The sequence below is a fragment of the Dendrobates tinctorius genome, unplaced genomic scaffold, assembly GCF_039654945.1.
Source record: "Dendrobates tinctorius isolate UK_male_01 unplaced genomic scaffold, ASM3965494v1 ptg000027l, whole genome shotgun sequence".
Lineage (NCBI taxonomy): Eukaryota > Metazoa > Chordata > Amphibia > Anura > Dendrobatidae > Dendrobates > Dendrobates tinctorius.
The window spans coordinates 8274777-8299118 of NW_027361695.1; the positions used below are offsets into that span (position 1 = coordinate 8274777).

Below are 24342 nucleotides of genomic sequence, written 5' to 3' on the forward strand. Positions count from 1 at the left end.
GGATGTGTGTACGGTGACTGTGTGTCTATGAGATGTGTGTACGGTGATTGTGCGGCTATGGGATGTGTGTACGGTGACTGGGTGTCTATGGGATGTGTGTACGGTGACTGTGCGGCTATGGGATGTGTGTACGGTGACTGGGTGTCTATGGGGTGTGTGTATGGTGACTGGGCGTCTATGGGATGTGTGTACGGTGACTGTGTGTCTATGGGATGTGTGTGCGGTGACTGGGTGTCTATGGGATGTGTGTACGGTGACTGGGTGTCTATGGGATGTGTGTACGGTGACTGGGTGTCTATGGGATGTGTGTACGGTGACTGTGCGGCTATGGGATGTGTGTACGGTGACTGGGTGTCTATGGGATGTGTGTACGGTGACTGTGCGGCTATGGGATGTGTGTACGGTGACTGGGTGTCTATGGGATGTGTGTACGGTGACTGTGCGTCTATGGGATGTGTGTACGGTGACTGTGCGGCTATGGGATGTGTGTACGGTGACTGGGTGTCTATGGGATGTGTGTACGGTGACTGGGTGTGTATGGGATGTGTGTACGGTGACTGTGCGTCTATGGGATGTGTGTACGGTGACTGTGCGGCTATGGGATGTGTGTACGGTGACTGGGTGTCTATGGGATGTGTGTACGGTGACTGGGTGTCTATGGGATGTGTGTACGGTGACTGTGCGGCTATGGGATGTGTGTACGGTGACTGTGCGGCTATGGGATGTGTGTACGGTGACTGGGTGTCTATGGGATGTGTGTACGGTGACTGGGTGTCTATGGGATGTGTGTACGGTGACTGGGTGTCTATGGGATGTGTGTACGGTGACTGGGTGTCTATGGGGTGTGTGTATGGTGACTGGGCGTCTATGGGATGTGTGTACGGTGACTGTGTGTCTATGGGATGTGTGTGCGGTGACTGGGTGTCTATGGGATGTGTGTACGGTGACTGGGTGTCTATGGGATGTGTGTACGGTGACTGGGTGTCTATGGGATGTGTGTACGGTGACTGTGCGTCTATGGGATGTGTGTACGGTGACTGTGCGGCTATGGGATGTGTGTACGGTGACTGGGTGTCTATGGGATGTGTGTACGGTGACTGTGCGGCTATGGGATGTGTGTACGGTGACTGGGTGTCTATGGGATGTGTGTACGGTGACTGTGCGTCTATGGGATGTGTGTACGGTGACTGTGCGGCTATGGGATGTGTGTACGGTGACTGGGTGTCTATGGGATGTGTGTACGGTGACTGTGCGTCTATGGGATGTGTGTACGGTGACTGTGCGGCTATGGGATGTGTGTACGGTGACTGGGTGTGTATGGGATGTGTGTACGGTGACTGGGCGGCTATGGGATGTGTGTACGGTGACTGTGCGGCTATGGGATGTGTGTACGGTGACTGGGTGTCTATGGGATGTGTGTACGGTGACTGGGTGTCTATGGGATGTGTGTGCGGTGACTGGGTGTCTATGGGATGTGTGTACGGTGACTGGGTGTCTATGGGATGTGTGTACGGTGACTGGGTGTCTATGGGATGTGTGTACGGTGACTGGGCGTCTATGGGGTGTGTGTGCGGTGACTGGGCGTCTATAGGATGTGTGTACGGTGACTGGGTGGCTATGGGATGTGTGTACGGTGACTGTGTGTCTATGGGATGTGTGTACGGTGACTGGGCGTCTATAGGATGTGTGTACGGTGACTGGGTGGCTATGGGATGTGTGTACGGTGACTGTGTGTCTATGGGATGTGTGTATGGTGACTGGGCGTCTATGGGATGTGTGTACGGTGACTGGGTGGCTATGGGATGTGTGTACGGTGACTGTGTGTCTATGGGATGTGTGTATGGTGACTGGGCGTCTATGGGATGTGTGTACGGTGACTGGGCGTCTATGGGGTGTGTGTATGGTGACTGGGCGTCTATAGGATGTGTGTACGGTGACTGGGTGTCTATGGGGTGTGTGTACGGTGACTGTGTGTCTATGGGATGTGTGTATGGTGACTGGGCGTCTATGGGATGTGTGTACGGTGACTGGGTGGCTATGGGATGTGTGTACGGTGACTGGGTGTCTATGGGATGTGTGTACGGTGACTGGGTGGCTATGGGATGTGTGTACGGTGACTGTGTGTCTATGGGATGTGTGTATGGTGACTGGGCGTCTATGGGATGTGTGTACGGTGACTGGGCGTCTATGGGGTGTGTGTACGGTGACTGTGTGTCTATGGGATGTGTGTACGGTGACTGGGCGTCTATGGGATGTGTGTACGGTGACTGGGTGTCTATGGGGTGTGTGTACGGTGACTGTGTGTCTATGGGATGTGTGTATGGTGACTGGGCGTCTATGGGATGTGTGTACGGTGACTGTGTGTCTATGGGATGTGTGTACGGTGACTGGGTGGCTATGGGATGTGTGTACGGTGACTGGGTGTCTATGGGATGTGTGTACGGTGACTGGGCGTCTATGGGGTGTGTGTGCGGTGACTGGGCGTCTATGGGTTGTGTGTATGGTGACTGGGCGTCTATGGGATGTGTGTGCGGTGACTGTGTGTCTATGGGGTGTGTGTGCGGTGACTGGGTGTCTATGGGGTGTGTGTATGGTGACTGGGTGTCTATGGGATGTGTGTATGGTGACTGGGTGGCTATGGGATGTGTGTGCGGTGACTGGGTGTCTATGGGGTGTGTGTATGGTGACTGGGTGTCTATGGGATGTGTGTGCGGTGACTGGGTGTCTATGGGGTGTGTGTATGGTAACTGTGCGGCTATGGGATGTGTGTGCGGTGACTGGGTGTCTATGGGATGTGTGTACGGTGACTGGGCGTCTATGGGGTGTGTGTATGGTGACTGGGCGTCTATAGGATGTGTGTACGGTGACTGGGTGTCTATGGGGTGTGTGTACGGTGACTGTGTGTCTATGGGATGTGTGTATGGTGACTGGGCGTCTATGGGATGTGTGTACGGTGACTGGGTGGCTATGGGATGTGTGTACGGTGACTGGGTGTCTATGGGATGTGTGTACGGTGACTGGGTGGCTATGGGATGTGTGTACGGTGACTGTGTGTCTATGGGATGTGTGTATGGTGACTGGGCGTCTATGGGATGTGTGTACGGTGACTGGGCGTCTATGGGGTGTGTGTACGGTGACTGTGTGTCTATGGGATGTGTGTACGGTGACTGGGCGTCTATGGGATGTGTGTACGGTGACTGGGTGTCTATGGGGTGTGTGTACGGTGACTGTGTGTCTATGGGATGTGTGTATGGTGACTGGGCGTCTATGGGATGTGTGTACGGTGACTGTGTGTCTATGGGATGTGTGTACGGTGACTGGGTGGCTATGGGATGTGTGTACGGTGACTGGGTGTCTATGGGATGTGTGTACGGTGACTGGGCGTCTATGGGGTGTGTGTGCGGTGACTGGGCGTCTATGGGTTGTGTGTATGGTGACTGGGCGTCTATGGGATGTGTGTGCGGTGACTGTGTGTCTATGGGGTGTGTGTGCGGTGACTGGGTGTCTATGGGGTGTGTGTATGGTGACTGGGTGTCTATGGGATGTGTGTATGGTGACTGGGTGGCTATGGGATGTGTGTGCGGTGACTGGGTGTCTATGGGGTGTGTGTATGGTGACTGGGTGTCTATGGGATGTGTGTGCGGTGACTGGGTGTCTATGGGGTGTGTGTATGGTAACTGTGCGGCTATGGGATGTGTGTGCGGTGACTGGGTGTCTATGGGATGTGTGTACGGTGACTGTGTGTTGTGTCTACACTGCCTGTAACTCTCTATATAGCTTTCTATCCCAGTTCCTTCTCTGGCAGATGGCGCTGTGCTCCTGTTCTGTGACACGTGACCTGATGACGGATTTTAGTGAAATCACAGCATAAAATCCTCCGCGCTCAGGATGTGACAGCCAATCACTGCCAACATGCCAGGGTGCAGTGGGTGTGACAGCAGGTGTGCGCAGCCATCCAATCATCAGTCGGGGGGCGGGGCCTCGGCCTGTGACGTAGCTTACACTCCGAGCTGGTCCATGTGGAGCCTCACTCTCACTTCCGGTCAGACATGGCGGCCTCCGTGACAGGACGCGTCCTGAGACATTTCACTGCCAAACCCTCCCTGCTAGGAAGAAACAAGGTGAGGGACGCCGGAGCGGGGCCGGGGGGCGTGCTGCCTGTCATGGCCGGTACCGGGAGTGTGCTGCAGAGCGTGACTCCTGTGTCCCTGACCGGACGGTCTGCGTGTGATGGTGTGTGGGTGAAGTAACGCGGGGCTCTGCAGCTGCGGGGGGACTACAAGCCTCAGCATGGCCTGCAGCAGACTGCCGGATAGTGTGGAAGGAGGCAGTGAATCAGTGCAGGTCATTTCTGTCAGGCCAGGCGCTGGTCCCCTGTCCGGTGGGTCGGGATGACTCGTTCTCTCTGGACATCCCCTTTAAGTGACTGTAGAAGGAGAGCAGACCTATAGACAGGACCGCGTCTGGTTCTCCCTGCGATCCTCTCCCTTAAGGGGCAGCCGTCATTGTCAGACATTTTGGTTGACTGTTTTTTAAACCCCCATCCGATGACTAAAACAAGGGGCAGACGCCCTCCTCTCCGCCGCCTGCAGTGTCCGCCGCGGGGTTCTGCACCCTTCTTTTTCATTATATGTCCATTTTTGTTATATGTGCATCTATAGATTATAGGCTGAGCTCCTCCACTTCTAATGTCACTGTCACGATTAACGGCAGCGTCTAATGGGTTAAGCTGCTGCGGTCGGCGGTGGCGTCCATTGCAGCCGTCAGCGTCGGGTGGTGGCAGTATAGCACGGCTGGCGCCTGCGCTGTCGGGAGTGCGCTCCGCTTCGGAGGACTCCCCATACCTGCAGCGCACACTTCTGCCATACATTGACGCCTGGACGCTATGGGCTCCGCCACTCGCCCCCGGTTCTGACACTGGATATTCTATAGACTTTTTCTGGATTACTGCACGGAGCAGAAAAGAAGAACATTCCCTGCACTTAGCACAGCCGATCAATGCGTCTAGGCAATGGCTAACCTTTAGCGTCTTCTGCCATTGAATGACTTTCCAATAAATGGCTCCCCAATAATGGAGCTGGGCGGGGGAAGTTTTTTTTTTTTTTTTTTACAGATGGGAGACAAGTTTCATCACATTGTGACAACACAAATAAAGCCTGAGGACGCATCTAGTGCCTCCCTCTGCAGAAAGGGTTACTCAGGTGACCTCTAGTCGTTTCATTTCCTATAAGGTGTGTGACCTTGGAGTAATCCCTGCCATTGTGCAGACATATCCGGCAATGTGCTTGGTTTTTCTGTGTTGATTCTGTTCCTCGATGTGAACACAAAGTACGGTAAATCATTTCTAGGAAACTAATAACGTATTGGAGGAAAATATCAACCGCTGCTTCTGTCACTATTGCAACGCTGGTCATTAGGCCTCTGTCACTGGATAGTGTAGTATCAGCAGTTGTAAGCCAAAACCACAAATTAAACATTCAAGAATTTATGCAGAACTAAGTAAAAAGAGAAAACAAAGGCAAGTAGTAACTATCTGCCTGTTGTTCCCGGCGCCGTCCTAGAGCGGTCATTGCTCCTACCGGTGGTTCAGAAGCTCAACATCAACAGAGCAGCTCTTCTTCCGTGCTGCTCTGTTCATGGAGAATGACTGGCGACCTCATGCTGATCGACAGCTGGCTCTCCGCACTTGGGCTATGTGCACACGCTGCGGTTCCGCTGCGGTTTTGGCCCTGCAGAACCACAGCAGTTCCGCAGACATGGTACAGTACCATGTAACCCTATGGGTTTTCAAAACCGCAGTGCTCACACTGCGTTTTTTTTTCCGCGCGTTTTTTTTTCCGCAGCATGTCAATTGTTTCTGCGGATTCCGCTGCGGTTTCACACCTTTAACATAGTAGAGGTGTGAAACCGCAGGCCAAACCGCAGGTAAAGTGACCTGTGGTTTTGCTGCGGTTCCGCCGGGAAAAAACCCGCAGGTGAATCTGCAGCGTGTGCACATAGCCTTAGGCAGCAGGGAGCCAGCAGTCTCACCCTGTCTACAGAGCAGCCTGGATGAGAAGTCGCTGCTCTGACAACGTGACGTGAGCGCAGACCGCTGAATCACCTGCATAAGTGGTCAGTGATTGCTCCGTGCCGGCAGAGATCGGAGCTAAGCACAACAGGCAGGTAGTTATTCGTTTTTAGGTCCATAGTAAACCAAACAAAAATCCTGACTAGCCCGAGGAAAGTGTAACAATAAGGCTTTGTTTACATGTTTTGCGTCATTAATTTCCCAAGCCAAAACTTGCTCTCTTGACGCTAAATAAAAGTTGCTCTCAAACATTTTTGCTACCTTTTTATTTTTTTATTTTTTTTTTTTTAGCGCTGATTACTTGTGAGACTTATCTACAGTAAATGTTTGGTAAAGTTAGTCTTTCACCTAAACTGTTAGTTGCGTTTTTTTTTTTTTTTGCACGTTCTCATTACTTTCTATGGGTAAAAAAAAAAAGGTTGAAAGAAGTGACATGCTGGAGATTTAAAAAAGGCTGCAGTTTTCTAATTCAGTAAGGAAAAAACAAATCAAGCATTTGCTATCTGAAAGCGCATTGATTTAGTTGGTATTGTAAAAAGGAGCTTTTAATTTGCATAAAAAATGCTGCAAAAAAAAGTCCCGAAAACACTATGTAAATTTGCAACTTAATTTCTGCCTAGAATAAAAGGTTATGTTCTTGCTATAAATGACGTTTGGCGAGGGTGGTTTTCTGCTTCCTTCCTTTTTCCCTGCATTAGCGTAGCTTACGATAATTATTGGATTATCGTGTTTACCAGATCCACAAACCCCGGAACCGGACAGTCCTGAAAGTCGGCCACCTTCAGACCTGTGAAGCTGACGCCGATCTGTATGGATGGAGACTGCTCTGTGTCATTTACTGTGTGTATATATAGTGACAGATGTATTTATATACACGCCGTGCCTGGAAACATTGCTGCTCGTCCTCTCTGCTCCTCTTATGTTTGATGACCGGTCACGTGAAGAATTTCTGCCTGGTGTTTGTCTGTCCCAGCCAGAGCCAGATAGATAAAGCAGGAGTGATGTGGATAAACATGACTGCACATTATGTACAGATACTAGAATCAGCAAAGACACTCACAAGACCCTGGTCCAACTCCCACACTTGTAGTCCATGGTTTCCGGATCAGAGCCCTGCTGCAATCCCTGTACGTGCAATGTGACATCATCACTGTCGCACAACACATGTGACGTCACACCGGACTTAAAAGGCGTGCTGGCAGGTAGATGTAGGTTCACAGGGCTCTAGTCTGGCCCCCCACAGACTGCCGATGTGGCTTCTGGCCTAGGAGCTTGCAAAATGTTTTGTTTCACTCCCTAATAAATATCTATAGTTTTTATCAGTGAAGGACCTGTTCGCTGAGAGCCCCGTTGATTCTCTTTTGAGACGAAGGATGTACTTTCTGTTGAGGCTGTGTCGGCGAAGAGCAATGCCCGACTGATCACTTCTGCTCACCGCCACTTCACTCATTGTCTATGAGACTGCCGACTGCTGTACTCCATGCTGAAGGAACACGCATGCGCTTTCATCGTTCTGATGGGATGACCGAGAGCTCTGTTCTTTGGGTCAGTCGGAGTCTCAGCATTATAACAAGGTGTGACTGAACATTATAAAAGGGTTTCCCTCCTATAGAAGTCTGAGTGGAGAGCCGCTAACTACAAGTGGCTACTGCTCAGGACAACCTGGAGAGTCTGTGTATTACATAGACAGCCTTTGCAGGAAAAATGTAAGTTCCTGCTCCACAATAAGTTTCAGAATTTGCTTCTGCAGCGATCATTCGATCACTAGATCAGACTCTTTTTAAAATGAATGTATCATCATCAGTAAATGACTTGCTGTTAAAAAAGGATTTTTATATTACATTTATTTTTCCAAACCTATATTAAATTAAAAAAAAAAAATTGTAATGGTTAAAGGGCTTTATAGTAGATTTGTTTCCTGTTCTGTACATTAGAGTTTTAATCAGTTTCAATATCCTCACAATCAGGATTACAATGACTGATAACACCTCTATATACAGTAGATAACACAAGATCCATCATTCACAATAGGTGATATCACAGCTCACCTCCTCCTCCTGTACAATGACTGATATCAGTAGATAACACAGGATCCACCGTTCACAATAGGTGATATCACAGCTCACCTCCTCCTCCTGTACAATGACTGATATCACCTCTGTATACAGTAGATAACACAGGATCCACCGTTCACAATAGGTGATATCACAGATCACCTCCTCCTCCTGTACAATAACTGATAAAACCACTATACAGTGTACAGTAGATAACACAAGATCCACGATTCACAATAGGTGATGTCACAGCTCACCTCCTCCTTCTGTACAATGACTGATAACAGCTCTATCTATTTATGAAAACTAAAAACATTATCAACATCATTTTTTAAAACATTTAACATGAAAACCTGACTTGGAAATAATAGGTAATTTTCCGATGGCGCATTCCTTTTAAGAAGTGCTATCATGATTAGACAGTGCTCATTAAAACATCAATGTAAAGATGTAAACTATGGGGTTAAAAGCTCACTCCCTGCAGCTCTCAGAACTAGAGCTTCATGTCAGTGTATTGTGCCTGGCATCCAGCTAAAAAGGACATTCGGGAGCAGACTTCTCTTTCAGGAGCTCTCAACCAGTCAGCATTACTAGGGACTCTGTGGGAATCCTGAATGGCTCAGACCACCTGACACTGCCCCTCTCCTGAATGGTTTACCACCCATCCATGTTAGACCTTCTTTAGAGAGATCTGTCTGTGGGTTTAGCTCATCTCCACCCAGGGATCAGCATGAGCCACCGTCTGACCCTCCACCTCTGATTTTCTTTTTTTTTTTTTTTGCCATGAGCCTTGGTTAATAGTTGCGAGAAGTGCTGAGTGTGACTTGTTTATTGCATGTGTCAAAGGGTGGAAGATTATTCTAGTTACTCATTAGTCTGGAGGTGGTACACATGGACGTCCTCCACCTGGGAACATTTTTTTCACCACCCATTGATTGTACCACATCTAAAGCTATAGTTCCTGCACTACATGGCATCTTGGTTGGGGACGCTGTATGCTCTATCTACATCTTGGAGAAGCGAGATCCCTGTCATTCAGTAGCTCCTTTCCGATAAGCGGTGCCATAGTCCTGGTCATCAGCACTTTTTATAGATACACTTCAAATGGGGTCAAAACCTTTGTCATGTTCATAGAGCTTGGTCTACTCTTCAGGTTCTTAATCTCTTGCCTTTAGAGGAGAGGGGCTTCAAGACGTGTCCTAAATTACGCTCTACTTCTGTGAAGGGACACCGTGTAATAGTCAGTGTCCCCTGTGGTGGCGCTGCAGGGAAAGTGAACACTAATAGTCGGCTTACCTGGCGATCACTGCTTATCGCTGGAGGTCCCGGCAGTGGAAAACACTTTGTGATCGGAAATCAAATAATTAAGGGTTGCCCAAAGCGGAGAACTCGTTTAAGAACCCATTGTAAGGTCACTCATGAGCGCTGCTAATAATCAAAATTGCTCAAAAGAAAGTCAGTGGTGCTACCAGGATTGGCGGGCGCAAATCATAGGCAGCCCAAATCTCTGGTAGTGACATTACTACCCCATACTCCTGTCGGAATGCGAACATCATAGGTGTAGGACACCGCATGAACCCCGCATCGGTCCACATGTCTCGGCAGGTAGTGGGGTGTGATGCAGAAGAGAGCGTCACAAAGTAGACCCTTAAAACCTCTGTTGGAGGTGTCTCATGTCGGCAAATTTCCTCTCTCATGTTGGAAATGAAAAGGCACTTTCTTCTGCGCGTTTACCGAGCATGAGCGTTTACATTGGCTTTTGGAGAAGTCTTTCCACCACACAAGCTCACACCCATCTTCTTTAATTCAAATTTTTATTTTTTGCATTTTTAAGTTCCTCCTTAATGCCTTGAAAAATAAAATAGACACATTTATTACATTTTATATTTCCTCTATATTTTTTATTTTATCTATCGCCTTTTATTATTCAGCGAGTTAACGCCGCGTAGAAAGAATTTCAGCAGTTTTTCGCAGCGTCTTTGTTTGGCACCGCAGAATTGTACATGAATCATTATTTTCCTGACAGAACAGCGTGGGACATCCAACATCAAACCTCCACATCACAGAGACTGTAAAATTAGGGCGGCGCTGAATCCATAATTTATCATCTGCCAGGATGCCAAGGATCCTGGCGTGCAATAAACCCAACCTGAACCCTCCTTTATGATGCACTAAGCACTTAGGCCGGCCAAAATTACCGTAAGTAGACCACAAGGTGCCAAAGGCCTCTAAAGAGCCAGATTGAGGTCTTTTTTTTTTTTTTTTTTTTTGTGCTACATTTTAAACCAAATTCCAAAGGCTTAAATGAATATCCCAGTATCAGAATGGCTCTTGAACTTTTTGGACCCTCCACTCAAGCATATTTAGACTTTGTTCATTTGTTCACGCAGAATTTTTTTTTCGTTTGGAGACGATTGGCTTCTAAATCCTCCAGTTTCAGAAAACTTTGCAAATTTCTTTCTATTCTATGGAAATTCACATTTCGGTTTATAAGAGTTTTTGAGCTTTGTTTTTATTTTTTACTCTGGAAAAATATCTGGTGGAAAAAAAAAAGTTCATGTCACTAATCTCTCTAAACTCAGGTCTGGCTAATCATAAAGGTATGTTCACACTGCATCTTTTCCCTTCATTTTGAGTGGTTTCGCTTCTAAAAAAAATGCTTGAAAAAGTGCTCACAAAACGCTAAAAAAAAATCCTATTTATTTTTATGGTTTACCATGTGCTGTTCGTATGTCCAGGCTTGTGAGCATCTGTTAGACGCATCCAGGTTTCAAAAATGCCAAGTGACGCCCTTTGTTCAAGTGTTTTACGGTAAGAAGGCGCTCCATATTGTACAATTGATGTCAACCAGAAGGCTTAAAGGGAATCAGTCACCCCATTTTTGGCCTATAAGATGCGGTCACCGCCATCAGGGGCTTATCTATAGCATTCTGTAACGCTGTAGATAAGCCCCCCCCGATGTAACCTGAAAGATAAGAAAAACAAGTTATATTATACTCACCCTAGCGTCCGGTGCAGTGGGTGTCGCCGTTCGGTCCGGCGCCTCCCATCTTCTAGAGATGACGTCCTTCTTCATACTACTGCCGCGGCTCCTGCGCAGGCGTACTTTCTCTGCCCTGTTAAGGGCAGAGTAAAGTACTGCAGTGCGCAGGCGCCGGACCTCTCTAACCTCACCCGCGGCAGAATTGAGGAGGGCGTCATCGCTAGAAGATGGGAGGCGCAGGACCGCGACACCCACCGCACCGGACCACGCCCCCCAGTAAGTAAAGTATAACTTGTTTTTCTTTCAGGTTACATCGGGGGCTTATCTACAGCATTACAGAATGCTTTAGATAAGCCCCTGATGGCGGTGGCCGCAGCTTATAGGCTGAAAATGGGGTGACAGATTCCCTTTAAAAAACCCGCCAGGGCGCCGTCTTGAGCATTTTATAAAACTGTTTAAGCAAATTGTTGCCTATCCTGTGGATCAGTGATAACTTGCTGATTGTTGGGGGACCCTCACCGGATCCTCCGACCAAATGATCTCTCAAATGGTCCTTTTAGAATGGAGCAAAAGTAGGACTGCCAAACATGGCCCAATCGAGCTTTTTATCTTGGGCCGTCCCATAGACATTGGATGAGCTGTGTTCGCGAGATCCCCAAGGGGTTCAAGAATCTAGCCTGTGGGTAGGGTTAAGTTTGAGATGTTACGGAAGATCTGTTTTCCAAGGGATCTTGACAAATCCCATTGATCCATAAGGAAGTCCATTGGGGGTTTTGTGCCTTCTATCAGAACAGAGCTTTAGATACCTATATTTTTCACTGATTTATGTAATTAGGAGGCATCGTCATTTTAAACAATTCTTGGGGATATCTTATTGTCATCCCTAGTCAATAGCCTTACGACCTTTGGATCGCCATGGATTTGTGATACAAAGGGGGGTCTCTCTCAACTGGGCACCACGCTGAGAACTGACACTGCCCCATTATGCCAAAACCTCTTTAGGAATTTCTAGTGGTGTCTTGCCTGCTCCAGGTCTTTTATAGACGGATTTTTCTTTATTTGAAGTGCTAAGTACTTCTATTAGAAGCCATTAAATCAGGATGGGGGAAAAAGTGCATTTTCATAATAGGGGCGCACTTTTCATCACCCAACCTTTCCCGATAAGGCCGAATACATTGTTCACTCCTCGCATGAAATATCAAGAACCTCTTTTGTTATTAGCTTTTTGCCTAAAAAATATCATTTTTAATATCCCTTTAAAATGACGAGGCTTAAAGTTTTCATAAATCGAAGGCCGAGGTATTAAAACGGCGCTCCCTGAAGATATTAGGAGCTCGGGTACTCGCTCTAAATTGCTTGTTGTATTTCCTCTCTTACGGTCACGGAGGAGCGTTGCTCCGGGTGTAACGATGGTGACTGCAGCCTCCTTTATGAAAGCTGTTTTGTAACAAAAGAAAAAAGTTTTCCGAATTTGGAAAATTTAAGACCAAAATGAATAGAATCTGAAACCCCCCCCCACAACCCTAAAATATTATAATCTTATTTGCGGTGGATATTGCCGTCTCTGAAAATGGCAATCTTTAGATGTTAAGCATGTAATCGATGGGATAGGGCTTTTATTTTTCTTCCTAAAACCTATGTTCTCTTTTGCTAAGTCTCTCATATTAGGGAAAAATAGTCGTTTTCGCCTCTTGTAAGCTCTCGCCTTTCCCTGCATGGCGGTTACCTTTTGGATGTGTAGAAAACTCTTAAATCTCTCTAAAATCCTTCCAGTGTAACATGGTAAATACTAGACAAAGAAAGGAAAAGGGAAGAGGAGGGAGATGAAGCTGCAGGGAGAGACTATTGATTGGTTCGGAGCTCCTATATTACACTAGTGTGCACCTTCTTGAAAATGCTGAACGTAAGTGAACTTTCACAGAACGCATTGGATGTAATTAAAAAAAAAAAAAAAAACAACAAAAAAAAACTTGTCTGCTTCTTTCTATTACCAGTGCCACTCTTGTCCGTGGGCAAGTGTGGTATTGCACGTTGTGAACAAATAAGTGCTACAATACCAAAGTCTTTCCACGGTCAACAGCGGCCCTATTGCTGCTTTCGTTTCCCATCTAACCCTTTCCAGACCTAATTCATGAAATCTCCAAGACTGTGAAGAAAAAAGGCATTTCTTCCCACTCTTTCATGCTTTTACCATAAATGCATAAATATACCATCGGAGAGAAAATGTATATCTTTATCGCAATTCTTTTACCCCAGGGGTATAAAGCAGCCTTGTAATTAAAGCAACAGGCAGTAAACATTAAATTGGTCACGTAGCGCCGGAGACGCCGGAAGCTATTTTTGATCCAATAATTGTGATTAAATAGATTTTAACATTCACAGGACAGTTCATAGGGAAAGGGAAATGAAACGGCGCCTTTTATTTAACTGGTGCGCTATAGAATACGGATTAAAAATCCAAAAGTGTTACATGGTTCTGTTTGTATAGAGGGAAACGCATTATTTCTGCTGAATCTATCATATTTACCAACCAATGCCAATATTAAAAGGATTTTGCCGGGAAAATTGATGGCTAAGGCTACTTTCACACATCAGGTTTTCGGCGTCAGGCGCGATCCGGCGTCGTGCCGGAACGCCGGATCCGGCAAATGTTTTGTAAAACCTGATCTGTCGGATCCGGTTTTCTGCCGGATCAGTCTTGTTCTTGACAGACAAAACCGGATCCGTCTCATCCGGTTCATCCGTTTTTCTATCCGTTTTTCGACGGATTATGCCGGATCCGGTTTTTAAAATTGACCCTTGTGGCCTTCCGAACGGGATTGGCTACTGGAAAACTATATATAGCGTGTTCCTACAGCCCTTCTTTGACAGGTTGTAGAGGAGAAAGTGCAGGTTGGAGAGAAGAGCAAGTTACTGGCGAAGATGGATGTTGTGATTGGAAATATTTTGAAGAATTTGGCGGATTTTACAGCGGAGGCGAATCGTTTGAGGGTGATTGTTCTGGAGAAGGAGAGAGCGAGACAGCAGCGCATCAGGCATCGTAGACGACGTTTGTGGATCCACCCCATCACAGCCAAGAGAATGACGCGTGGGGTCTATTCTACACTCTGCATGGACCTTCGACGAAACCCGGATAAATTTTTTGGATATGTTAGGATGAAAATGGAGAATTTTGATTACTTGGTGGAGCGCATTGCACACTTCATAAGAAAAGTGGACACCTATTGCCGCTTCTCCGTTTCACCCGCAGAGCGTCTGATGGTGACTTTAAGGTAAGCCACATTTATTGGATATGCTCGCATCAGAGCACACTTTCACTGCAATCTTGTTGGTGGTAGTTTGTATCTCCAAGTGTTATAGCTCAGTTTTGGTATGTAATGCTGTGATTTAAAACTAATTGATTGTTTTTTAATTCCCCACAGATTTCTTGCAACTGGAGAATCCCTTTCGTCACTGCATTTCCAATACAGACTCGGGATTTCCACCATATCTGGAATAGTGAAGTATACATGCCGTGCACTGTGGGACTCCTTAGCTGAAGAGTTTTTACCAGAGCCCACAACAGAGAGGTGGATTGAAATTGCTGACAAGTTTCAACAGATATGTCCGTTTCCCAACTGCTTGGGCGCTGTGGACGGGAAACATATCCGCATTGTAAAGCCAGCCGGATCGGGATCGGAATATTTCAATTACAAGAAATATTTTTCAATTGTCCTCATGGCCATCGCTGACGCGGAATACAAATTTATTGCTGTGGATATTGGGGCCTATGGCCGCTCCAATGACTCTCAAGTTTTCAAACTGTCTGCCATGGGGCGTAAACTGTATGGAAACACCTTCCAGTTCCCACCACCTAGACCGCTGCCGCAAACATCTGGTCCACCTATGCCATTTGTCTGTGTAGGGGATGAAGCCTTCCAGCTGTCAGAACACCTTTTGAAACCGTACTCTAGCAGAGGATTGACAAGACCAAAACGCATTTTTAATTACCGCCTCACAAGAGCAAGAAGAATGGTTGAATGTACCTTTGGTATTCTGACAGCCAAATGGTGGGTCCTATTGACTGCGATCAACCTCAAGACAGAAACTGTGGACGAGGTGATCAAAGCTTGCGTGGTACTCCACAATTTTGTTATCTGCAAGGAACCCATTTCCATTGAGGACACCTCTGAAGAAACCACCTTGCAAGATTACCATGACATTACCACTAGAAGTTCTGTGACGGTTTCAGTAATGAGGGACAATTTTGCACTATACTTTATGTCACCTCAAGGCAGAGTACACTGGCAGGATGACAGAGTGTGAAAGATTTGTGCCCTAACCAAACTTGTGTACCTGATGTACCAACAGTATATACCTTTGCCAACCAAAGTTGGCTATCTTGTCATGGTCTCTATTTTTAGCTTTAGGCCACAGGTGTGTACCTGGTTGTGTTTTATGCAAAGTATTTCACCTTTTAACAAAAGTTGTGTACATTGTTAGGAAATCACCAACAATAAACACAACTTTTTAGGTGAAATACTTTGCTTCAAACACAACCAGGAACACAACTGTGGCAAAAAGCTAAAATTTACCCACAGTTATATACCTAGTTTTGAATACCTTTTTACCTTTTAAATACCCTGTATTTAACCTTTTTTTTAAACATATTTCGCCGCAGAAAGAAATGACAGACAACCAGTGTAAACAATAATTTAACTTTTATTTAAAATATTTTTTTTTTGTAAACTGTTTTTAAAGTTAAAAAAACTTTTTTAATAAAGGTTTGAAACCAACTGGGCATTTTTATTACAAAACACATCATAAATCTGTGTAGTGTGGGGTGGAAATACTGCTGGAGGGGCTGCGGGACACTTCGACAATGGGAGTGTGGAGAGAGGACTGGGATCGTGGTGGGGAAGGAACAGTTAGAGGTGATGGTGTGGAAAAAGCTACAGAATGAGTGGACATGTGGGAGGCAGAAGAGGTGGTGGGCGGTGGAGTGGAGGGTTGGGCAGGGACTGTAGGAGCAGATGATGTTGATGGAAAGTTGTATGGGGAAGGAGTTTGGTACGGGGAAGGAGTTTGGTACGGGGCAGGTTGCTGGAAGTGGGGAGATGTCTGGTACTGGGGAGGTTGCTGGTACTGGGGAGGTTGCTGGTACTGGGGAGGTTGCTGGTATGTAATAGGAGGGGGAGGATGGAAAGTGGCTGGAGGGGGTGCAGATGTAATAGGAGGGGGAGGATGGAAAGTGGCTGGAGGGGGTGCAGGTGGAGGAACTACAGTGGTGGGAGGTGGAGGTTGGGAGGTAACCTGCTGTAGAGCACCGTGGCACGAATGCATTACATGCATCTGCTGGGTAGGAGATAGTGTTGCCATGCGCTCCACAACAGACCTGAAAAAGGTGTGGTTTGGCGAAGATCTTGCTTCTGAATGCATGGTTTGCAGAAGTGTCTTCACCTCCAGAATGCTGGAGTTGATCTGCTGAAAGCCTGCGGAGATTTGCTCTGACAAGACTTTTAGACAGTTCTGGAAAGATGCATTCAGATGCAAGAACTCTGGCGCATAAGTCTTTTCCTGACCCCTCTGCCGCTGCCGCCCAGTACCCGCAGGTGTACTAGAGGTGGCAGGGGCAGAAGGGTGGGGTAAAGGGAAAGCGATCTCCTCACCAGCAGCTTCATGTAATGTAGGCGGCCACGATGCTCCTGTGCTGGTGGATGGGACAGGTGGGTCGAATGTGTGGGAAGGTGCAGATGTACCGGGGCGGTCGAAGTGTCCCTCGGTGCCGGTCTCCTCAGGGATCGCCTCAGAAGGGTCCAATCGTGCAGGCTCCCGAGTGCTGCTCACCGTGCTGTGGAATAAAGAGAAAAAAAAACAATTAAAATAGTGACATGGTATGGCCCTGGCTGAAAAAAAAAAGTTACATCTAACATTTTTTTTCACATGTGGTGTGTAATATTTACCTTCTGGTGAGCATTGTTTCCCGGAGGAACGACAGGGCTCGTGCGTACTTGTACTTGCTCCTGCGTCCTCCAGATCCACTCGGGGCCCGCATCTCTTTATTGAACTCCTTCTTGAAACGATCCCTCACAGACCGCCACCGCTTCACAATTCTCTCCCCTGAAACTAGAAAGGACAAAGTGGTTAGTATACAACATCAGTGTTTCCCAAACTCCAGTCCTCATGGTCCCCAGGGGTCATGTTTTCAGGATTTCCAAATTAAATAGAAATCCTGAACACATGATCCGTGGGGACCACGAGGACTGGAGTTCGGGAAACACTGGTTTACATCAAGCAACCGGTACTGTATATACTTACACTCTTTAATCTGGGCCCGAGCTTCGAGGTCCTCCCAGCGGTCCACAAGGAGCGAACAGATTTCCTCCCAGAGTCGTCGGGTAACGATAAGGTCAGCGTGGCGGCGGTCAGCCATATTCCAGAGCGGCTCCCTTTCTCTGACGAGATCGATGAGGCGGTCCACATCAATCCCTCCATCCTCACCGTCAGAGTCGGGAGCACGCTGTGAAGGCTGTTAAAGAAAAAGACAAAAATAACATAATTAGCCTCCACAAAAGAAATGAAATAAAAAGTGCAAAAAAACAAAGCAAGAATATTTATACTTACACGCTGGTGACCGCCGCGTTGCTGTCGCCGACGACCCTGGGAGGCACTGTGAGGACCTCTTGGCCGAGCACCAGATTGGGAAGACTAGAGAAGAAAACAAAAAATGTTATGTCTTTGGATGTAGGCATTTGTTTGCTGTGTGTGGTCTGCAGAACATTGTTTTCTATGTGTTGTGTGTAGTGTGATGTTGTGTTTCTGCGTTTGATGCAAAAAACTTACCAATTGTGAGCCCACTCCAGGTGTCTGTCCACCCCTTCCTTCCTTCTTCTGGGAGCTCCTCTTCATCTTGTGATTCCTGTTTTGAAATAAAAGGCCATGAATAGACATATATTACAGAGAAGATGGAGTTTGGAAATAAAAACTTACCGTCAAACGCTGACGATGCGAGGGAGGGCTCCCAGAAGAAGATGTGCTGTCTTCCTGCTGGCCAGACTCCATGGCTGTGGGTGGTGTTCCTGCTGCTGCCATTGCTGCTGCTGCTGCTGCTGCATCTACTGGGCGGCTGTTGAATAAAGAGAAACAAAGGGCCAATGAATATCTTGAAATTCCATAGCCCTAGTTTGGAGGAATGGGGGATTTGATAATTACCGTCTCTCTGCTGCTGGACTCCCCTCCCGTTGTTCAGCATGCTGCTCCATTTGGGGTGGTGCTGATGGTGCTGCTGCAGATGTCTGCTGCCTTCTCCTGCTCCTGGTTCTTGGCTTGGGTGGCATGTTGGGTGTGGCTGTGGGTCCCACTGTCTTGCTTTTATATATGTCTTGTGGGCAGAGCTACTGAGCATGCTCAGACCAAAAAAACGGATCCGGCCACCGGATCCGGCTGTCGCCGGATCAGGCGCATTGCGGCGCTCATAGGCTTTCATTGTATGAAAAAGCCGGACACGCCGGATTCGGCGTGTCTGGCTTTTTCGCCGGAGACAAACGTTACAGTAGCCGTTTTTTCCAGACGCCGGATCGCGTCACATTGCCGGATCCGGCGAAAATCGGATGAAACTCATGGCCATCCGGCTCGATCCGGCTCTAATGCAAGTCAATGGGGGGGAAACCGGATCCGGCATTGCATTTCGCCAGATCCGGTTTTTGTCAAAAGCGCCGGATCGCGCCTGACGGCGAAAACCTGATGTGTGAAAGAGGCCTTATAAGGCTTCATTCAGTCGTTAACTTTTTATGCCTTTTGAACGATAGGACACATACTCTGTAGTCTGTGGTGCTGCTCACGTGTCCATGTTTTTGTTTTTTTGGAATTGCGTGCTCAGACGTGGCCGATTTTGATCCAAATCACCCCTGTACGTTGGGTAGGAGAAGTTTTGCAATTTTATTTTGTTTGGCAAACGTGAAAAACATTGATAAAAATTGATAGCTGAAAATTGGTTCCTCTCTTTTGAATAAGATTGTCAGAGAACGAAGTTTCTCTGACCGACCGTTCGGGTTGGTTCGCTGACTCATCTACTATAGGTGGGGTGTGTAGGGACAAGTGGTCGTAGCCTGTGAGACAACGGATCTGCATTTACCAAATGTTTACGGCTCATCCTGTGGCTCTTCCATTAATATCAAAGCTGTGAATACCCTTTTAATAGGTTTAGATGTGGTCTGCTGGGTTTTTCAATACCTGGGTGAAGGAATGGTTCTTTACATGGATGCCAGGATCTCTCACGACTGGACTGCTTGATGGTTACGAATCAGAAAATATGGAAGCAAAGACCCTGCTATGTGGTAGAAGGTCAATCAACAGAGTTATCAGTTTTCCTTTTGGGCTTACACAAAGGCTGAGGAGTCGTACACAAGTTGTCCGAGCCCAACAATTTTGAGGGGTATGAAAGACCAACCATTTATTGTGTATGGTGGTCTTCCAGTTCTTAACCCAAAACCCAATATTTCATCCTTGGTGAATTACAACTCCCGTTCTTTGTTCTCCCAGGAGATAACTCCCCAATGGAGGTGACCGACATGGGATTACTTCACTCTTCTATTAAAACCACATTCACCCTTTGCCTAGATGAGTTGTGTGTATGGGGGAATTTGGAGAGAGAGCTGTAATCCAATCGCTGTCTAAGATACTCTCAGGATAAAGCCGCCATATGCATTAGATGGCTACTGGCTGAAAGCTCCTGTGCTCTCTGAGAGACATATCTGATGACTGCGTAGCTCCGGAAGATCAAAAGGATTGGCAGTCCAAAATCGTGTATTATGGATGCTAAACTCCCCCTGGCAATCAATTGTTTGAGGGCCCCCATAGACCGCCTGCCGAACCCGTCAATATCAACGGCGTCAATCGACTAGTACAACGTGTTTGGAGGCTTAAACCAGTGTTTTCCTATTGGTGGCTCTCCAGCTGTTGGGAATGGTGGCTCACCAAGAGCAAGCCACTCATTTGAGATCGCCGGGCTAATTGGGCCATATTGTGTGGATGTGATCTGTAACATTTGTCTTCTGTTATATCAGAAGTCGATGTTCTCCGAACACTTTTTTTTTTTTTTTTCTTCCTCCCTCCGTCATGAATTAATAGATCAACTCGGGGAGCGGGTGAAATGTTGGCGTTAATGTAGCCCTGTTGGTATAATGTGAGATAGATGCTGGTGGTATTTGTAGGAATGGATGTATGTTGGAGGTGGCATTGGCTGTTGATGTATCTGCACAAGTCTGCAATTTGCAATGACCTTTTAGAATGAGCAACCGGGTAATGATATTAAATGTTACACTGACTCACCTGGGTCATCGAGGACCGAGCGCGCTTCACAGCTTGAATGAAACCCTCCATCTTCTTACAGACTGTATCATTATGGGGGTGTTTACTGAGCACATTTTTGACGTTTTTCATCCTTTTCTGTATTTCTCTATTCTTCATACATTTAGCACCTTTCTTTTTGCTTAGGTTTTCGCCTGGTAACGCTCCCTTTTAAGGTTGCCATACATATTAGACTAAAATGGTCCATAACCACCAATATCGTTGAGCTCGAATGACAGTTCACTGCCTATCAGACTGCTGACTTTTTTTTTTTGGTCTTGGAGGAGTCTGGCAGTGACAATCTCATTGGGAGCTCGAGAGCACTCGGCAGAGGAGTCAGGAGATATGGCTGTTGGACAAGTATGGACTGAAGCTGCCCATACAACTTCGGCAAAACTCAATCTTGGCCAACTGCTACTGACTCGCCACGTACACATGAATACATGGCCGCGTATTCATTTCTCTACTAGAAATTGGCCCGATGCTATTGCATTGGGAGTGTGGTGAAATGAACATCAACTGGCGGGCGGCTCAGCCAATGAGCGGTGCCGCATGGCTTTTGCGGGGGATTTGAATCCCCCGCCCCACCGGCTGAGCCAATGAGCGGTTCCACACAGGATTTGAATCCCCCACCAAAGCCGCGCGGCACCGCTCATTGGCTGAGCGCCGCGGGATTTAAATCCCCTGTGTGGAGGAAACAGGACCCGTTCCTCCCACGTCACCAATGTGACGTAACTACACAGGCACAGCTCTCCGGCGCCCCCTTTGGTCCCAGGTCAGTAAGGGAACTGCACCTAGAGCAAATGGCCGCCGGGGAGGATGTCTTGTTACCCGCTGGGTATTCTAAGATTCGTAATCAGAGTAAAAGCATCAGCCCAAGATTAATTTTATAGTTTAATTGCCTTAAGGGCGCACTAGATAATTACAGAAATATACAGTAAGCTATACAATGGATTTGCAGTAAAATATAACAATAAGGGTACAAGAATTAGAGATATTAAGCTGGAGGTCAATTTACCAGATTGTAGGTTGCATGTGGGTGCCAGGAGCTCTGCAGTCCACAAGTACAAGAATCTTAGTTGCTGGATAGACCCCAAAGCATGGACCGCTGCTCCCCTTGGCAGATCTGTCCCCAGTTCCTTCTTAGATAACCATTGTCTGGTTCTTCTGTGAGAGAGACTCTCTGCCCTGGACTGCTAGTTAAGCATGCTAGGTCCCTCTCCCTGTGTCAGAGGGTGGGCTAATAATCTCCTCCCTTTAGCTCCCTGCAGAACTTATTCCCAATATCTAAGAAAGGGGGTAACTTTCAACAGCATGATCGGATCAGGACTTGAGAGGTATCAGTGAATGTGGTTTGTTTTGCCTGTCGTGTGGAGAGCAAACATGGCCCCATTGGGTCGCTGTGGAGGGCCAATCTATGCATCTCAGGCCCCAGAACCCTCACCGCCTCAGTAGTCACACTGCCAGATGCGCGATTTCCTCAGGGTCACGCGGATATTTTTCATGAGTCCATAACTCGAAAGATGTGCTCATAATCCATGATCCTAGGATGGAGTCGGGGCGGCTGGGAGAGACAATGGATGTGTATTTCTGTGTCTAGCTGACAGGTATATTCTAATTGAAGCCCCCAGGCGCCTCCCTGCCCCATGCTGACGTGGCTCCTACTTGGCTTTGAAGTTCTGTTTTGGGCCTTATCTCATTAACATACTAAAAGACCTTGCTATTCAACATTGGAGCACTCAATCCTGCTTTGTTCAATATGCTTACAGGCCCTGGGGGGGTAGGAGCAGTTAATCACACCCTGCCACGCCAGATGAGCCAATGAGCGGTGCCGCATGGTCTTCTCACCCCCCTATCCTGGTATGCATGGTCCTCTAACCCCCCTTTCCTGATATGCATGGTCCTCTCACCCCCCAATCCTGATATGCATGGTCCTCGAACCCCCCCTTTCCTGATATGCATGGTCCTCTCACCCCCCTTTCCTGATATGCATGGTCCTCTCACCCCCCAATCCTGATATGCATGGTCCTCTCACCCCCCAATCCTGATATGCATGGTCCTCTCACCCCCCAATCCTGATATGCATGGTCCTCTCACCCCCCAATCCTGGTATGCATGGTCCTCTCCCCTCCTATCCTGGTATGCATGCTATCTCTCACCCCCCCCAACCTGATATGCATGGTTCCCTCACCATATGTATGGTCCTCTCACCCCTTTTAAACTGCACACATACAAAAAAAAACATTTATATTCCCCTTTCTTCCCTGTACTCCAGCTCTGTCACGTCCTGCTGGAGGCCGGGGGAGGAGTGCGGTGCCGGAATCGCCCATGCCCATACCACGCTGTCTGGAGACATATTGCTGAAGGCACACTGCAAATGTGTCTTCAGTAAAATGGCGCCGGATAGCGCTATGCACGATTCCGGCACCACACTCCTGCCCCGGTCTCCGGTGAGAAGAGAAGCGCAGCGGCAACGCTCCTCCCGGTCAGGTAAGTATGTAATCCACCGCCCCACTGGCTGAGCCAATGAGCGTTGCCGCGCGGGATTCCCCTGCCAATCCTCAGCCGGCAGGCGGCTCAGCCAATGAGAGGAGCCGCGCGGCAACGCTCATTGGCTCAGCCGGCTTGGGATTTGAATTCCGCGCCGCTCATTGAATCCTGGCCGTCATATCGGAACACCCATAACTTGGGTGTTCCAATATGGCGAGGCTGTTTCTGTCACAGCTTCCGGCTGCGGTGGATTGTGGGATAGCGGCACAATCGCCGAAAGCTATGACAGAGCCCATTGGCAATTATATATTATATGGGTAGAGCTGAATTAAGTTGTAGTCAATGTCAAGAGAAACAAGCTGATCGAACCATTGATTTCTTACTGCCCAATCATATTGGGAAGCCCCAATACATATTTGATGGTGGTCCGGTCTTGCTGATGTTGAAGGTTCAGCAAACTTTAATCTGTTTGTGGGGGTCTTTAGCTTAATGAAGCTTGAGACGTTCCTCTCTTTGCTTAGGGACTTAACCTATTCGGCAATCGGCGGAAGTTGCAGCCAAATGTACATTTGTCCTGCATGTTAATGGCCCTTAATGTGCTGTAAACCGATGCGGTAGCTCATATGAACTCTTCTTTTTGGCTTCCAGGGTAAAAAAATCTTTCTTTTTTAGTGAGAAAAGCTTTCTATGCCAAGAGCTTTGTTTATTGGGTCCTTGGCTTTGCAGGATGACGGGGAATGTATTGCAAAATAGAAAATGCAATGGACACTTGAATTTTTTTTTTTTTTTGGCCCTTTTTGTGGCAGTCAGCGCAAAATGGACATTCTAATGCAAGGCGATCAATGTACTGATCAATTGATCATAACTGATTTTGAATGAAGAACTCTGTTGACCGTGCATTCCTCCTGCAGCGCCCACTGCTGTTGACAAAGGGAACTACATGGCGATCTATCTGTCTAACGCAGACAGCTGAAATCGGACAGTAGTTTTTGTACATGGAGGGGGGGGGGGTCCTGAACGTAAGAATCCCATCTAGGACGACATATATTTGCAGCAACTGGGCTTGAAAAGACAAACCTAAGGGAGTGGTGACTTCTACAGTTTTTCTTGGCCAGCTCCACCATAAATGCATTTGTCCTGTCAATTCACCCAACGGAAACGGTCTTACTTGGAAAAACTGCACCAAGAAAGACCAAGCGATCTTTAAAAGATGTATTTGCTCAGGATTTTATGTTTACCTTAAGGGGTGTAAGCCATTAGCTGCCAGCGAGGCATCCGTGGCTATTTAACGGACACATTACATTTCACATAACCTTCAAAAAATGATCTCCGGGCTGATTGCTAATGCAAGCGGAAAACTGTGCACAAACGTATCATAAAAAGTTAAAGAGGGAAGCGATACCGCCGTCTGCAGATGG

The 24342-nt window shown here is 47.4% G+C and overlaps 1 protein-coding gene across 3 annotated transcripts in view; it reads left to right on the plus strand.

The window, feature by feature from the left end:
* The first annotated feature begins 3955 nt into the window (after nucleotides 1-3955).
* Nucleotides 3956-24342, plus strand: part of SUCLG2 (succinate-CoA ligase GDP-forming subunit beta) — a 198582-nt gene continuing 178195 nt past the window's right edge. Inside the window, exon 1 of one of the 3 annotated variants that reach the window (XM_073569744.1) lies at nucleotides 3956-4121. In XM_073569744.1, coding sequence (XP_073425845.1) covers nucleotides 4050-4121 — 72 coding nt within the window. In that variant the 5' untranslated portion in view covers nucleotides 3956-4049. The remainder of the gene's footprint in view (nucleotides 4122-24342) is intronic. The other 2 variants (XR_012231124.1, XM_073569743.1) reach the window with 2 other exon arrangements.